This window comes from Octopus sinensis, linkage group LG14 (genome assembly GCF_006345805.1).
Source record: "Octopus sinensis linkage group LG14, ASM634580v1, whole genome shotgun sequence".
NCBI lineage: Eukaryota > Metazoa > Mollusca > Cephalopoda > Octopoda > Octopodidae > Octopus > Octopus sinensis.
In genome coordinates, this window is record NC_043010.1 from 35,497,176 (window position 1) to 35,515,024 (window position 17,849).

At 38.8% G+C, this 17,849-nt stretch overlaps 1 protein-coding gene across 1 annotated transcript; it reads right to left on the bottom strand.

The window, feature by feature from the left end:
- Positions 1–3,276: 3,276 nt before the first annotated feature.
- LOC115219037 (40S ribosomal protein S3a) lies at positions 3,277–7,396 on the bottom strand. Its single transcript, XM_029789084.2, has 2 exons — positions 6,857–7,396; positions 3,277–3,652 (listed from the first exon to the last, which is right to left on the bottom strand). The coding sequence occupies exons 1-2, from the start codon at positions 7,334–7,336 to the stop codon at positions 3,338–3,340; spliced, it is 795 nt and encodes a 264-aa protein (XP_029644944.1). The 5' UTR covers positions 7,337–7,396; the 3' UTR covers positions 3,277–3,337.
- Positions 7,397–17,849: the final 10,453 nt, after the last annotated feature.

Below are 17,849 nucleotides of genomic sequence, written 5' to 3' on the forward strand. Positions count from 1 at the left end.
AGAAATATGGTAATGAAAAGTTTAAGCTAACTTAGGGATAAACAATAGGAAACCAAGTATCTCAGCAACAATTTCGATCAATTGATCACAAATCCCTTCAGGTAGATGGCTCTGCTTGATTTGTAGAAACTCCATAAGATGCACCTGATATAAGCTTTGGACACATAAATGGCGCAGCAATATCAGAGAAAGGTTAATAGGGAAACTGGCTTTTCTATGTGGAAAATGCAGATACAATAAATGTTGAAAATAGACTCAATCAACTGCCTGGGAGCAAGCTAAAGGTAATAGATAGCTTCCGTTATCTAGGCGACCAAGTTAGTGGAGGTGGATGATCCGAGAGCATAGCTGTGAGAATAAGATTAGGCTGGGCTAAGTTCAGAGAACTCCCACCTCTGCTGGCAACAAAGGGCCTCTCAGTAAAAGGCAGATTGTATGATTCCTAGCCATGCTGCATGGCAGTGAAACATGGGTTGTGACAGTCGAGGATATGCGTAGGCTTAAAAGAAATGAAGGGCAGTGTGCATGTTCAACATAGTGTAAGCATCTTGAAAGAAAAGTTAGGCATAAGAGGTATCAGGTGTGGTGTGCAAGAGAGACAACTGTGCTAGTATGGTCATGTGATGCATGTAGCCAAGCACAGCTATGTAAAGAGATGCCGATCTCTAACAGTGGAAGGAACCTGTGGTAGAGGTAGATCGAGGAAAACATGGGATGACGTGGTGAATCATGATCTTCAAACTTTGAGCCTCACAAAGGAAATGACCAGTGACTGAGACCTTTGGCAATATCCTGTACTTGAGGAGACCCGTCAAACGAAATGAAATCGTAGTCATAACTAATCTTAGTTTCACTTAACTGGTAGAGCGCTGTTTGAGCATTGGGCCTCATGGAGGCAATGACTATTGCTGAAGAAGACACACCAAGCCGAGCAAAATTGCCATCATGGCAGATACCAGTGTCATGCAAATAGCACCCATGCCAGTGATATGTAAAAGAACCCATTACACTCTCAGAGTAGTTGGCATCAGGAAGGGCATCCAGCTGTAGAAAACCATGCCAAATCAGACAGGAGTCTGGTGCAGCCTTCCAGCTCTGGTCAAACCATCAAACCTATATCAGCATGGATACATTAAATAATGATCAGTTTCAAATTTTGGCAGAAATCCAGCAATTGTAAGTCAGTTACATCAAACAGACACTTTATCAACCTTAAAACAATGAACATGAGTTGGGAGAAATGTTACTAAGCATGTTGTTCAATGTGCTGATTCAGCTAGCTTGTCAAAACAATCAATCATGATAGCTGATCCTTAATAAAGTCGCTTACCATAACCTACCACTTAGACCCTTTAAATTAGTGGTTCCGAAACTTTTTCAGGCTGCATCCAGGCCACCACCACCCATCACAAATCCCAACCATTTTCTGCAGCAAATTCAAGACAGTATTTTACAAATAAAACTTAAACTGAAGTAACCCATGCTTTCCTTCAAAGCTCCCCATCCACTGGATCTTTTCACTGCCCACTTTGGGAACCACTGCTGTAAACGTTAAAAACAAACCCTATGTAATGTGACATACAGAGAGAAGGAAAATTACAGCCAAGAGTTCACCATTAGACATGTGAAACAGGTATAGGTATGTGGAGCAAAAAAAGAGGTAGAAGAAATCATGTCTCAGTATAGTATTGTCAATGAACTGTTCACAATCAGTTGACTGGCCTTTCAGATGACACAGCAGCATTGTTTCTGATTTATTTTCAGAATCAACAATGAATTAAAGCTTAGTGATCTTGAAACCTATTCATTGGGATGCACCTTTGACAATGGTTAAATACCAGAGATGCTTAAGTTACACACTGTTCTTAAGCAGTGCAATATTTGATCTTTTGATTACTTGATGTTGCTGAAAGAAATGAGTGTATGTACCTATTGAAAATTTCTGTTCAAAGTACTGCATCTTAGGAGATACCATTATAACTAAAAATAATAATGGTTTCATTTCTGATACCTTTAACTCACTCATAATTCTTTTTTGTTGCCACAAATTTTATTCCTTGGTATTACACATTTGCATTTATCTATTTTTTTACCTAGTAAGCCCAGAGAATATAGTAAAATTTATCTAGTATGCATTCTTATCTCCAAAATACCAAATGTTTATCTTTTTAGTAATTCTCATTAGTTTTGAAATGCTTTGGTGAAAAACTGATGCCTTTAGAGTTGGTACCACAAAAGAAAAAGTACTCAGTACTCTTTGATCTCTAAATCAAATTGAGCAGCAACAATGCAGAGGTTGAAAAGGCTTTTTAATGTTGCCAATGTTAAAGCACTATCTACAGTACTGCGCTACAAAGACATGCACTCAATACACTGTGAAGTGGTTGGTGGTGAGAAAGAAATCCAGCAATAGAAATCTTAAGAGATTGGAGCAGGATGTAGGTCATTACTCTGTTGTACCGTGTCAAACTATCCAACCTAAGCCATCAGAGGTTGATACAGTAAATGTGAAACAAGTATTGGGAGCGAAGGGGAGGGGATATAAATGGCTATCAACCCAATACATACAATGTATGGCCTTGTGGATAAAATAGAAATCATTATTATTAAGCGGGAAAGTGGTAGAAGTAATGGGGTTGATGGTATCAACTAATTCCCTGAAAATCTATGGCATATCTACAAAATCTTTAATATTTTGTTTTGAGATCTACTGATAATGAAGCTATTATGCTATGGGTATAATGTTGAAACAATTTTTCAAGTCTCCTTTTCCCTGGGTCAGATGAGACTGTGTTGTTTACTAAGCTGGACGTTCTTTCTGGTACAGACTTACACTTGTTTCAAAACAAGAGAATAACCCCACCAGTCTATTGAGCAATGAACAGCCTGTACATGATTATATGAAGAACTTGTAAGAAACAACAACACTTATACGAACAACTTTTGCATGATCCACACAATGTCAGGAAGTTCAGACATACTTTCAGTGGACTGCAAGCAAACAACACTGTCTATATGAAGCAAATGCAGAAAGACAAACTTGTCCACAAGTATGTTAACACACAAGCTTCTGCAGTTTCTTTCTAATAATTTCACAAGGCATTGGTAAACCTGTGACTATAGTAGGACACCAGCCAAGTGTCCTCACAGTAGGATGGAAATGCATAATCATGTTTTCAGAAGTAAATTTCTTAACCAAACAGCCATGCCAGTGTCTAAATAACCCAATTCAAAATTCTAAAATATACATGAAAATAAAGAAAACAAACAAATCAGTTGTGTGTCTGATAAAAGAAATACAAGAATAATAATCACCTCGCTTGAGGTAGTTTATTATTTAAACCGAGTCTAGTACAGGTGGCTCATAACCCTCTGGTCTGGAAACCTTCTCTCCAGTTTCTGTGCCAGATGCACCAGTCGTGCTCTTGCCTTCACCATGCAGCTCCATCAATTTACCAAGATCAAATTTGGGTTTCTTCAATACTTTCACCTTCCTGATGAAGACATCGTGGAGAGGGTAGATACCTTGACAAGCCTTTTCAATATCCTTGCCAATACTATCAGGGATGAGTTTGTTGACCACTTCTTTCATGTCATTAGCAGTGACCTCCCGGGTGATGATCTCAACCATCTTTTTCCTGATTAGTTTTACCTATAAAATGCAATAAAATGTAAATATATAACATACACGCAACACAAGAAAATATGCACACAATAAAAATGACAGGATACAGGATCACAAGCTCCTTGCATCTTGCTGCCAGTATACTAAGTAGCTAAACTCTCAAACAACCTCTGTGAATTGGGATGGATACAGTTCATTTGAATGCAGGAGACCAATAACAACAAACATTTTGCTTCACATGGTTTACTTTCTAAAACATTCATGTTTATTATTGGCCTGCAATGGATGATATGATTGTTGTATTGTCACTATTCCCAGTAAATAGGAATACTGGATTGTTTAATTACTTTTGTGGTCCTGAAGCAAATATTTGGTATAGTATGCTATCCACACCAAATATTCAGTGGATACAAGGGAATAACCTAACTACAATAGCCCTAGTTTTTTTTTTTATACAAAATTTCCAGAAATCTTTGTTCTACAAGAAGTTACTATAACAATGACAAGATATCTATTGTTTGCTATCCAGCCTCAAAACTAATCATTATTTTAATTAAGTCATATCACCTTGGTGTTGATGGGATTTCTTCCTGAAACAACCTTGCCAGAACTTCTGTATTTGTAATTAGCAAAGACACAAAAGAATCTCGAGGCTCCAGTCACTAACTGATGCATGGTCAAGAGCATCATCATCATCATCGTCGTTTAACGTCCGTTCTCCATGCTAGCATGGGTTGGACGGTTCGACTGGGGTTCTGGGAAGCCAGAAGGCTTCACCAGGCTCCAGTCTAATTTGGCAATGTTTCTACAGCTGGATGCCCTTCCTAACGCCAACCACTCCGTGAGTGTAGTGGTGCTTTTTACGTGCCACCTCACAGGTGCCAGGCGGGGCTGGCAACGGCCACGGTAGATTGGTGTATTTTATTGCCCCGGCACGGAAGCCAGTCGAGGCGGTGCTGGCATCGGCCACGAGTCGGATAGTGCTTTTTACGTACCACCAGACCAGATCCTGGCTGGTTCAATTCGATTTCGATTTCGCTTGCCCCAACATGTCTTCACAACAAAGGGGTTTGGCAAGGGTGCCTGTCGTACGGTCGCATTGGAGTATTTACGTGCCACGGCCACGAGTCGGATAGTGCTTTTTACGTACCACCAGACCAGGGATCCTGGCTGGTTCAATTCGATTTCGATTTCGCTTGCCCCAACATGTCTTCACAAGCAAGGGGGTTGGCATGGGTGCCTGTCGTACGGTCGCATTGGAGTATTTACGTGCCACACGGCCCCAGTCGGATAGTGCTTTTTACGTACCACCAGGCCAGGGATCCTGGCTGGTTCAATTCGGTTTCGATTTCGCTTGCCCCAACATTTCTTCGCAAGCATGGGGGGTTGGGATGGGTGTCTTGTCGTCGGATGAGGTTCTATATTGACTTCGCTTGCCTCAACCGGTCTTTGTGTCCAAGGGAGGAAAGGCATTCATAAGATGAATATAAATTTGTTGTGTTGCCATACCACCCAGCCCAGCTGTAAACCAGTAGTGGTGAAATATGCACAAACTTACATAATCACTTCAATCCTTTCTCAGTTCTAGGATTGAAAGCATCTCAACGTTGACCAACCAACTTGTCTTTTTACAGACAGTAAATTACACAAACAGCCTCTTTCTTCGCTTTTTGTGCAAGTATGAGTGAAATGAAAGGATGGTTGACAACAGAGAATCAGTGCAACGCCAGCAATTATGTGCCACAGGGGACTTGTATCTCTTACAAATTGACGATTAAGTTCTTTCTTATTTAAAAAAAACACATGTACAATAGAGTAACATAAATTTGGGGTAAAGTAGTCGAATGCGAACGTAAACAACGACTTTCTGTACGAAACAGAAGGGACCACACGAAGCGACATCGAAAGCTAAAACAGAAAATTAAATTGAGGATTTTCGAAATTCAAGCTGTAAGAAACTAATTTTTGGAAATTTTTAGCGAGAATATTTTCGAGGTCATCTACAACCTCCTCCCCCATGAAATCAACAATCTGAATGTATTTGGTCAGAAAACAATTAGAATACCTAGCAAAAAGTCATCCATAAATTATATTCTGATATTATAAAAAGAAAAAGCCTAACTTTGTAACATTCATTAAATACTCGTCGTAACTATACACTTAGCTTCAACCGACTCATTAACTACAACAAAACGCAGGCAATTCGGTAAAAATGGGATTAGGATTAGAAGTCTTTATATCCATTCTTAATTTTTATTTGATCGATTGTAGACGATAGAGAAAGGAAAAATAAATTTCAACTTTAGAATAATATGGATTAACAAAAATTGGGCCTCACGTCTTCCACATTCCCTTAGTATATTTTTACCCGTATGAAAATGCTGTTACACTATCAGCTGCTTTACAGTGTCCTGCATACATGCATCTAAAATTTATTTTCGATAATCACAAATATTAAAGAATATAATAAAAATACAAGTACACACACGTGTTTCGTCCACAGTCGAAGTTATTTTTGTTCGATGGATGGCTCCGCACTATGTGAGGGTAATCGTAAGAATACTTCAATATGCGTTGAAAGATTACTTTTTATTTTAGCAATTTTTATTGCATTAACATGATTGTTACTTAAACATTAACCAAACGAACTAATTCTACCGCATAGAAACGGTAATAAAATCAGAAAAATACATCAACACCAGAAGCCGGCCGGTTGTCCTGTAATTTAAACACGCTATGTAAAATTCTTTCGGTAATCTATTCATTACAATCTAAATAAGAAAATCCGATTTCCAATAATTATTTTCAAAAACACTATTTAGCAATGGAAATTCCATTTCCTAGGTCCTTCTTTCACATATGAACGAATTTTGAAAATCTCCTACCACACTGATAATGTAAATGTAACAGAAACAGCATGTCAATCTTAATTAGTCAGTGTAAAGTTTTGTCGATAATCCAAAGGTTTAAAAGAAAATCTTTTACAGGCGGAAGTATTGCACCGAACAATTAATATTCCCAATGATTTTGTAAAAAACAAAAAAATGCTTTTCATACATAAATCGTCGCCTCGTAGCGCTGACATTTGTTGAAGATTTACCCCTCAGATAGATACCTAATGTTAAGCAACAACGATATTAGACTGCATAAATTACAATAATTATAATAAAAACATGGATTTAAGTGCAACAATTATCATCATAATCGCAGGGGAAAAAATAACAAACTTACTTGAGCATGTTGAGCATAACATGTCTTCTTGTTTTGGTTGGGCTTCTTTTTGGTGAAACCGATACAGAACATTCTCAACAGATATCCATCAGTGGTTCGTACATCGACATGTGCCTGAATCAGAGTCTGCCATTTCTTCACCATGGAACACAATTTATCTCTGGTCAGGTCCATGCCGTGGAAATTGGTAAGAACGTTTTTGCCTTGAACTTCTTCGGCGATCAGCTTCATCTTGCGGAAGGCAATTTCGTCATTTTGAAGATCTGCTAGAGATACTTCAAACACGCGGCCTTTCAGACCTTCGGAGGCAATTTTAGTACCTTGTGTTCTAGTTACTAAAGTTTTGCCGACTTGCCTAATGTTAAACATACTAGGGGCTTTGACATCATACCAATCTTTTTTCGTGAAAGGGTCTACTGGTTTCTTTTTTTGGCCCTTTTTTCCACCTTTTGTAAGCCTCTTATTTTTACCAACCGCCATGGCGAATGTTCAGAAGTGAGAAAGGAAGAGCGATTAGAGGCCACGTGGTACGTGAACTCACATTCGTGTTCGTTAATTCTAAGAGTGAATGTAGGGGAGTAGTCGTTATTTGAAAACTAGTTCCGGAATACAGTGAAAAGAGAGAGAGTGAGAGGAGAAATCACAAACGCTTATTCTGACGGAATAAATTTCTTAATTACCTCCCTTTAACAATACATTTTATCCTAGTGTAAAATACATCCTACGCATGTCCGGAACAGCATTTTTTTTTTACTAAACAAGAATGTATATTGCAAAATAAATTCTTCCTCTAAAAATATAAAAATCTTATTTTTTAACTTACTAATCTTAAAAATGAATATATTCAGGTTTGGTTGAACAAACGAGAAGACTTAATATATGAGTATATACTTTATTTTTTAGTCGGTAAAAAGTCACACAATTGACTAAAGGTCCGAGAGTTTAGGGTATGGCAATAATCAAACCTAGGCAATCTTTCGTAAACGTACACGAAAATTGAGACTATTTCTTGGATCTTCTCGATTTGAACGGCAGTTTTTTTTAATAATTTCCACGAAACTAAACACTTTTAAATTTCGTATACTGGTAGAATGTGTTTATAAAACATCTTTTTCTCTTGGCTTTGAGAAAATTCTATAGTTTGTAAGATATTTGCTGTTTTTTTTCTTTAATTTCTACAATTTCAACCAATCAATGACGTCTATTGAGGTAAAAAATATTCTGTGCCGTATGAATATGTCCCTCGTTTAAAAAACAGATTGGGTTTATTTACATTTGAGAAGAAAAAAAGATACCCTTCCCCCACCCCTAACCCTAAAAGAGATTGAAATGCAATAGATCGATGCTAGGGTCATAATTATGGGTGACAATTTCATATGACACTGCTAGAAAAAACTGCCGGGATCTTTTCGGTTTGAACGGCAGTTTTTAACATAATTTCTAGGTAACTAAAAAATTTTAAACTTCGTATACTGGTAGAATCTGTTTATAAAACATCCTTTTCTCTTGGCTTTATTGAGAAAATTCTATAGTTTGTAAGATATTTGTTGTTTTTTTTCTGCAATTTCAACTAATTGAGTTAAAAAGCATTCTGTGCCTTATGAATATGTCCCTCGTTTAAGAAACAGATTGGGTTTATTTACATTTCTGAAGAAAAAAAGATACCCTTCCCCCAACCCTAAAAGAGATTGAAATGCAATAGATCGATTGTAGGGTCATAATTATGGGTGACAATTTCATATGACGCCGCTAGAAAAAACTGCCTTTCAAACCGAAAAGATCCCATTTTTGTACAGAAGTTGCTGAAATAGTTTCACCCTTCGTATACAGTTAGGAAAAGATTGCCCAAACTTATATGTATACGAATGTATGTCTAAACAGTACGGTCAAATGGTTAAGAAGTTCGTATTCCAGCCACGAGTTCCAGGGTGTCAGCTTGGACAGATGCTGTTTTCTACATTTATTGACCTGAGAGAGTAAAACTGGGTAGACAGAAGCTATAGAAGCTTGTCGGATGGATTGTACATGCTATGTCATACTGATTTTGTATGAAAATTTCCCTGAAGATGCTCGTTTCTGTGGACTGCTCATCATTCAGGTGCAAGTAGTTGAGTCGAACAGACAACTAAATCCTCATCAACACCACACACACACACAAACATCAAGGACTAGTAAGCATTAGGAAAGCCAGCCACAGGAACTATGTCAAGGCATAATGTACAAGCAAAACCCATTTAAGAAGGTAGTAAATCGAAATAAAAATAAATTTTGAGCTGTAGTATATTCTTGGTTATATGTATATATATGTATGTGTGTGTATGGCACATAAAAAGCACCATCCGATCGTGGCTGTTTGCCAGCCTCCTCTGGCACGTAAAAAGCACCCACTACACTCATGGAGTGGTTGGCGTTAGGAAGGGCATCCAGCCGTAGAAACATTGCCAGATCAGACTGGGCCTGGTGCAGCCTTCTGGCTTCCCAGACCCCAGTTGAACTGTCCAACCCATGCTAGCATGAGAGGCAGACGCTAAACGATGATGATGATGATGATATATATATATATTAGGGTGTATAACTCCAAATTTACAAGGGAAAATTGTGTTGAATAACTCTCCACTGTGTGTGCGTGATCATTTTACGTCCATTTCCTATGCTGGAATGAGTTTGATGGTTTGACTAGAGCTGGTAAGGTCAGTATCTACACTAGGCTCCATTGTCTGTTCTGGCATGGTTTCTCCAGTTGGATGCCCTTCCTAACGTCAACAACTCCACGGAGTGTATTGGGCACTTTTAAGTGGTACTAGCACCAGTGCTTTTAACATAGCTCCATGTGTGTGTGTAACAAATACCTTCCTAGATTCTTAGCCAGGATTCAATATCTTGCCTAGATTTATTTCTATTACAGTTCTGTTGCCTAAGTGAACATTCTTAGGTTAAAAAAAGGGTTCAGATAAGATAACTGATGAAAAATCTTTTGTTCAGTCTGACCTAATTTAGTTAGAAAAAATATAAATACAGAACCCAAAATTAGTTCTACCTCTTTTACCTGAGCACATGGGGGTAGCAGGGAACTGTATCAGATAGCCAGAAGGGAAGCTAGAAGACAGGTATTCAAGTTAATGGAGAAGCAGAAAAGGAGTTTGCCTATGTTCAGCCATGTGAAGACCAAAGACTTGAAGATTTTCGGATTGCAAGACAGTCTATGTGAGAAAATTGTGATGTCATAGAAGAGAAATATGTCTGCATGGATGGTGGCACTCTTGCATGTAATGATTCTGCAAAGAAAGAAGCTTGGAAATGTCATTATGAAAAACTGCTGAACATGGAGGAGAGTCTGTGAAATGTTGACCCAATTGGGAGACCAGCTATCTGAATTGACAGTATCTTGGTAGATAAAGCAATTAAGAATATGAAGACAGGGAAAGTTCCCAGCCCATCAGGAATCACCACTGAGATGCTTAAAATATCTAGTGGTGTGGGTTATGGTCTAGTCACCTGTATTGTAAATCAGGTGGTTCATGAAGGAATCATACCCAATGATTGGGGTAGCAGTACCATAGTCAATTGCTACAAATGTAAAAGTGATACCTTAGATAGGAATAATTACAGAGGTATCAAATTATTGGATCAGATGATGAAAGTTATGGAGAGGGTCAGAACCCAACTAATTGGGGAGAAAGCCTAGATGAGATGTAGTTTGGTTATGTGCCAGGTAGAAGCACCACTGATGCTATATTTCTGGTAAGGCAGCTGCAAGAGAAATACATAGCCAAAGATAAACCTCTGTACTTGTCTTTTGTTGACTCAGAAAGCCTTTGACAGGGTCCCCTGATCCCTTATCTGGTGGTCAATGTGGAAACTAGGGATAGACAAGTGGTTGGTGAGAGCTGTACTAGCCATGTACAGTAAGGTGAGGGTTAGCAACAACTACAGCAAAGAATTCAGGGTACAAGTAGGGGTTCACCAAGGATTGGTCCTCAGCCCCCTCTTATTCATCATAATTCTCCAGGCAATAACAGAGGAATTTAAGACAGGTAGCCCCTAGGAGCTCCCCTATGTTGATGACCTTGTTCTTATAGCTGAATAACTAGAGAAGTTTCAGGTATGGAAGCAAGGTCTAGAATTGAAGGGCCTTTGAATTAACCTAGCAAAAACCAAAGTTTTAGTAAGTAGGAAGGCAGACAAATCACAAATCTCTTCAGGTAGATGACCCTGCTCGATCTGTAGAAAAGGCACAGGTAGAAACTCCATAAGATGTACCTGGTGTAAGCTATGGACACATAAGAAGTGCAGCAGTATCAGAGGAAGGTTAACAGGGAAAATAGCTTTTGTGTGTGGAAGATGCACAGGTACAATGAACACCAAAAATGTACAGAAAACAGACTTCATCAACTGCCAGCAGGGTAAGCTAGAGGTAATAGATAGCTTCCATTATCAAGGTGACCAAGTTAGAAGCAGAAGTGAAAGCTCCAAGAGCATAGTTGTGAAAATAAGATTAGTCCAGGCAAAGTTCAGAGAGCTCCTACTTCTGCTGGCAACAATGGGCCTCTCCCTCAAAGTGAAAGGCAGATTGTATGATGCTTGTGTGTGAACAACTATACTACACGACAGTGAAACATGATCTGTGACAGCCAAAGACATGTGTAGGCTTGCAAAAAAATAAAGCCAGTATGCTTCACTGGATGTGCAATGTCAGTGTACATGTTTGACAGATTGTAAATATCTTGAGAGAAAAGTTGGGCATAAGAGGCATCAGATGTGGTGCGCAAGAGAGACGACTACACAAGTGTTGCTATGTGGTGCATATTGATGGGGACAGCTATGTAAAGAAGTACCGATCTCTAACTGTGGAGGGAACATGTGGTAGAGGTACATGCAAGAAGACATGGGATGAGGTGGTGTAGCATGATCTTTGAACTTTGGGCCACACAGAGGAAATTACTAATGCCTGAGACCTTTGGCATTATTCTGTGCTTGAGCAGACCTGTCAAGCCAAGTAAAATCGTAGTTGTGGCTGATGTCAGTGTCATGTAACTGGCACCCATGCTGGGGGCACATAAAAAGCACTTTTTGCATGTTGGGCCTCTTGAAGCACAGCGGCTGATGCTGGTGGCATGTGAAAAGTTCCTTTTGATTGTTGGACCTCACAGAGGCAATGACCAAGACCTTTGGCATTATGTCGTGCTTGAAAAGAAGACCCATCAAGCCAAGTAAAATTGCAGTTGTGGCAGATACCAATGTCGTGTCAGTGGCATGTAAAAGCACCCATTATACTCTTGGAGTGGTTGGTGTTAGGAAGGGCATCCTACTATAAAAACCATGCCAAATCAGACTGGAGTCTGGTGCAGCCTTCCAGCTTGCCTGGTCAAACTGTCCAACCCATGTCAGCATGGACAATGTGTACTGACCCCAGGTGGCTATGATGGCAAACAAAATGAGATAGCAGAAACATGTGCTTGCAAACAGGTTGTAAAATAGGAAAAGCAATACATGCATCATGATAGATACTGAACATAATTGCAGAGTTTGGTGCAGTAAACCTTTAGCTACACATCTATGCACATCAAACTAAATGCAAAACATGGAAAATGAAAATACAATGTGAAAACATGGATAGGAACAATGTTTGTGAATAACTTTCTTTGAAAAAGAAATAACAGTTTGTGTTATAATACAAAGTGCGGGAGTGGCTGTGTGGTAAGTAGCCTGCTTACCAACCACATGGTTCCGGGTTCAGTCCCACTGCGTGGCACCTTGGGCAAGTGTCTTCTACTATAGCCTCGGGCTGACCAAAGCCTTGAGTGGATTTGGTAGACAGAAAATGAATAGAATTGATATCCTAAAACCAAGGTACCATATGAAAAGCATTGTTCTAAATTTTGTGGTGTCTGTTCTTTCTTATTCTTTTTTTTCTTGTGGGGGAAATGGAGTGGGTGGGTTTGGTGTCTGTATGGGGAAGGTGGGTCTGAGTGATCTTGGATGGGATGGAGTTGGACTGGGGTACCACATCATACTCAGTGTCTTTTCTTTTTTTTCTCTTTCTCTTTCTGCTCTCTGTAACTTCCCATTCTTCCTCCTTTCCTCAATCTGTCTTTTCTTCCTCTCTTTTCTCTTCCATCTCCACAACTGTTTCCCCAGCCATTGTCCTCTGTAGAGGGCAGTATGCTCTAATGTGGCCCTTTTGGCCACATTTAAAACAATGTGGTACTCTACCTTCTACCTACACCCTCAGCACGATTTTCCCCAATGTCACCGTCTCTGCCAAGTTCTCCAGTTGCCCTCATCTGTCTGAATAGTGAGTTCAAGTGTCTTTCCTTTCCACCCGCCTTCTTCCGTTTCTGTGGCATGGAGGACAGCCACCTTCTCCTTGCTTCCAACAAGGACAGCTGCTGCCACCCAAGCCACTTCTATATCTGGTGGAATTGCTTCTACCCTCACCTTGGAAGTCTTTCTTCCAAGGTATGTGGGCAGAAGCACTACTTCCTCTGTTTTCACTGCTACAGTCGCCAGCTTCCTCACCTCCTCTACTGTCCTAAATTGAACGACTATTGTTCCATATCTTCTTCCTTTGGTTATGTATGTTATCTCCTTTGATTGTTCCCTCAGTGCCTTTTCCACTTCTGCTTTTTTTTCTTTTAACGAATACATCTTATAGGTGATCGTTTTCCTCTCCATAATTCCTTTGGGGAACGACGTCTACATGTCGCTGCTCACCTTCTGAGCCATCTTCTCATACTCCTTCAGACCAGCTAAGTCTAGCTCCCTTCGTGTCACTTCTGTGGCTTCAGCAAAACTCCTTATCTTCAACACTCTGTCCATCTTTATGACTGCCCTTACATGCTCCTCCTCCTCCTCCTCTGACAACTCAGACCCATCAAGGTCTGAGTACATCTTCTATGCAACACAAAAAACTACGTCTGACTCTTACGAAATCCAGACAGCAAATAACCCAATGCATGCGCAGGAGCAAGCTTCTTATTTCTTTATTGCCCACAAGGGGCTAAACACAGAGAGGACAGACAAATGGATTAAGTCGATTATATTGACCCCAGTGCGTAACTGGTACTTATTTAATCGACCCCGAAAGGATGAAGGGCAAAGTCGACCTAAGCGGAATTTGAACTCAGAACATAGCGGCAGACGAAATACGGCTACGCATTTCGCCCAGCATACTAACATGTCTTCCACCTCGCCGCCTTCTTACCACACAGCCTCACCTGTGCCTGTGTATGTATTATCACCATCTACTGTTTGCAAGATGTTCTGGTTATACAAACTAATGAAGCTGCAAATATTTTGATGAAACTGTAGCTAACTTTTTGCCAATGTTGGTAAGAACATTATATGAGAGGATTTCACCAGATACTAGTTCATTTTCTAATTTTACATGTTTGAGTATTTCATGTAAGTTTGATGAAACAAACAAGAGAAATAGGATTCAATATAAGAGTATATGTGCTTTTCCTTTTAATTAGCAGAAAGTTACACAAGTTATTCATAGGCTGAGTTTTATGAAATTTTCAGCTAAGTTACTTTTCTAACTTTATCTCTCTATATATAAACGGCAAAATGTTTGTGTGTGTATCCTTTATACAAATCCACAATTTTTCAGTTAGAGGGCTCACATTTTCTATGGTCATTCAAAACCGTCCAAGTGTGGTCGTGCTTATCTTTACATTTCCCCAGTCACCCCGCAAAGCCATTAAAAAATCAATAGAAGTGACTTTTTTGTAAATTTTCTATCCAAAAGCCAATCAAAATGCCCGAAACTTGATATGCCAATTGAATGCCAGCTAGCTGTATGTGATTGGTCGGAGATTTGGACAGTACTCACGTGTATGTGCGCACGCACGCAGCTGTATATGCATGCACTAGCACTATGACCAGGTGTTGCCGGGTCATAGTGCTAGTGGGGATTAAAATAGTACTCAACACGCACACACACACACAGAACATAAGTGTTCAAAATTCACAACAGCTGTTTCAGCAACATTTTATTGATGCATTCTCAGATAACATCATGGCAAAACCCCTCCATCTTTAGGTAAATTTCAAATATATAAACAGGTAAGGTAGAAATAGAGGCAACTAGTTTCCAAAATTCACAACAGCTGTTTCACTGGCAGTTTATTGATACATTCTCAGATAACATCATGGCAAAAAAACCCCACCATCTTTAGGTAAATTTCAAACATATAAACAGGTAAGGTAGAAATAGAGGCAACTAGTTTCCAAAATTCACAACAGCTGTTTCACTGGCATTTTATTGATGCATTCTCAGATAACATCATGGCAAAACCCCATCGTCTTTAGGTAAATTTCAAACATATAAACAGGTAAGGCAGAAATAGAGGCAACTAGTTCACCCACAATCATGGCAGACATTTTCCATTATGATTGTTGGTTAACTGGTGTCAATGCAGAATGTGCTACATGTCCTTGACTGAACTAGAGAATACTACTGTCTCAGCAAGAGGTGACAGATCAGCATTTCCTTCCAAGTTGATCCAGTTTTAATATAAAATAAAGAAAAGAAAAAAGAAGATACACCCTCCGTCCCATATAACTTCTCTGTCAGAATGATATCTTAACTTAGTACAACTTTTATTATGTTTGGTGAGTTGTAATGACACATTTATATTGGCGCGGTTACAAAGTTCGCTACACAACTACGTTGTTTCAGGTTTAATCCCATTACATAACATGACCACAGTAGTTAAATTTAGTAGGCAGAGAACATATTTGGAGCGGTAGACTAATCCGCCATTCGGTTTAACATGACTATCTAACACCTTAATGTATAAAGTATGTTGCCGATAGATATCAGACACTCCCACCTCTCAGCAGTGTCCACTCAGTTGCAAGAATTCGGTCAACTCTTCGGTATGAGGACAACTCGCACTTTCTAGTTTCGGAAGCTTTGAACATGGGCGCTGCACTTCCTCCTCTTGACTAAATAGTCTACACAAATATATAAATTTGAAAAAAAAAAAAAAAGCTTCTTTGAAAAAGTTACGGTAATAATAAAAAAGAAAGTAAAAGAGAAAGGTCCTCCATTAAATCTCATATCTGTCATAAATGTTATGTATAAAGTTTACAGAAACAAATAATCATGCCAACAATCTCACTTTTGTGAAATTTAACATACTTTTGCTGACGCAGACCGCTAAGTTTAGCCGGGCTGGAGATTTTCTTTCCTGTTATGTAATTGTAATTGAGAGAAATTGGTTTAGAATTTAATACCACTTTTTATTTAAAACTAAATTAAATGTCATATTCAAAAAAATATACTTCATCTGCATCCAACTGACTTTAACTTAGAAAAGAGAGAAAAAAAGAAATAAAAACAATTTTTGGTTCATACGAATCATTCTCAGAATCTTTCCTCAGTCAAGTTCACGCTTGCTTTACCCAAAATGCAACAGGCATCCGGCTGATTATAATATTTGTCCGAAAAAAAAAAATTGATAAATATTAATTATTCACGAATATAATTATCATATTTTATTAATATTAATACTTTCAGTCGTAAAGGAGTATGGATTTAATTTAATTTAAGCGAATAAATATACACTAATGTCTGTCCTATTTTTATTTACTTCCTACCCACTTATCGGTTCTACGGAAAAAAATATATAACTTAAAACAATCATTTTTATTTGAGATATATTTAATCTACATTTATTACCATTAATAAAAAAAGAAACACTTTCAGAACTTCCGTTCCAGCTTCCATTTGTATATATATATATAAATATATATTTATAAAATAATACATTTCAGTGACTAATCATTAAAAAGGATGTCTCCTCTTCCATTTCTTTTTATAACCTAATTAGACTATGTTGATATTTGTCGTCAAATCAGAGTGTATAGAAATATAATCCTTTGAAAAAACCCAGATTACTTATTACCTAAATTAACATTGTCATATGTTAGAATAGAAATTACGAGTGAAATAAGAGATAGAAAGAAGGGACGAAGAGGAGGTTAAACTCCGCAGTTGATCCTGTCTCCTCCCGTTTCTGCGCGTCTAGTTTTCTACTACCGTGCATGCGCTGTCCGTTTATCTCGGAGCTCCATTATTGTTCTGCTGCTGTTGTAGCGAGCGAAGAGGACAGCTTGCTTGTTCTCTTTCTTTATTCTTTCAGACAAATATTTCATTGCTTCTGGTACTGATTTTGTCAGTCAGCAAATCTTCCACTGAGTCTCATGCAGAAACTTGCCGTAGCAGGAAATATGCTGTCGTGCCTTTCTCGGCACTGCCTCATACTTCGACCATGGATGTTGACGAAGGACCCAGCAACATATACATAACAGCCCTGTTGGCAGAGAGACCCACCAACTCTTTTTGTAATTATAATAATAATTACTATTATAATCTTTGTTGTCAACGCCAACGCCCCTTGCCTCAACAACTTCATTACTGTTACTATTACAGCTACTGTTATTATTACTATTACCACTCTCGTCATCTTCGCCAACTCATTGGAATCTCTTCTACTGCGACCAACAACACCAATCTCATTGCCGCTGCCCTTGCTGCTGCTACCTCTATAACCACCATTTATATAGCCTTATTTGCTGTTGTTGACAGTTTTCTATTTCTTCTGTTTTTATCAGCGCATCAAAACACCAATAGCACCAACATAGACAACAACAGCACAAATACTGACATTAAGACCACCTCTATTACAAATAACAGAACCAACATAAACTCCAGTAGAAACACCATTAACAATAACACGAACATTACCACAGTTGTCTCCACGACGAATAACAACAACAACAACAGAAAGTATTTAACTAATACTCAAAGCACTTTTCTCTCTTTACCCGTCTCCTCTCACTTCTACCTCGCCAGTAACAAGTACACGACCATCGACATAGACCAGGGTGACATCGACAACATTGTCGGCATCAACCTCAGCAGCAAAAGGAAACGACGTTCGAACAGAAGTGACGGCGCACAACAGTCAACACAATGTCTCGG

What these genes read in the sequence shown, in the direction of transcription:
- LOC115219037 (XM_029789084.2), bottom strand. Translation starts at nt 7,336, where the DNA reads ATGGCGGTTGGTAAAAATAAGAGGCTTACAAAAGGTGGAAAAAAGGGC. An exon ending in GTTATGCTCAACATGCTCAA is followed by an intron (nt 3,653 to 6,856) that starts GTAAGTTTGTTA and finishes TGCATTTTATAG; the next exon opens with GTAAAACTAATCAGGAAAAA.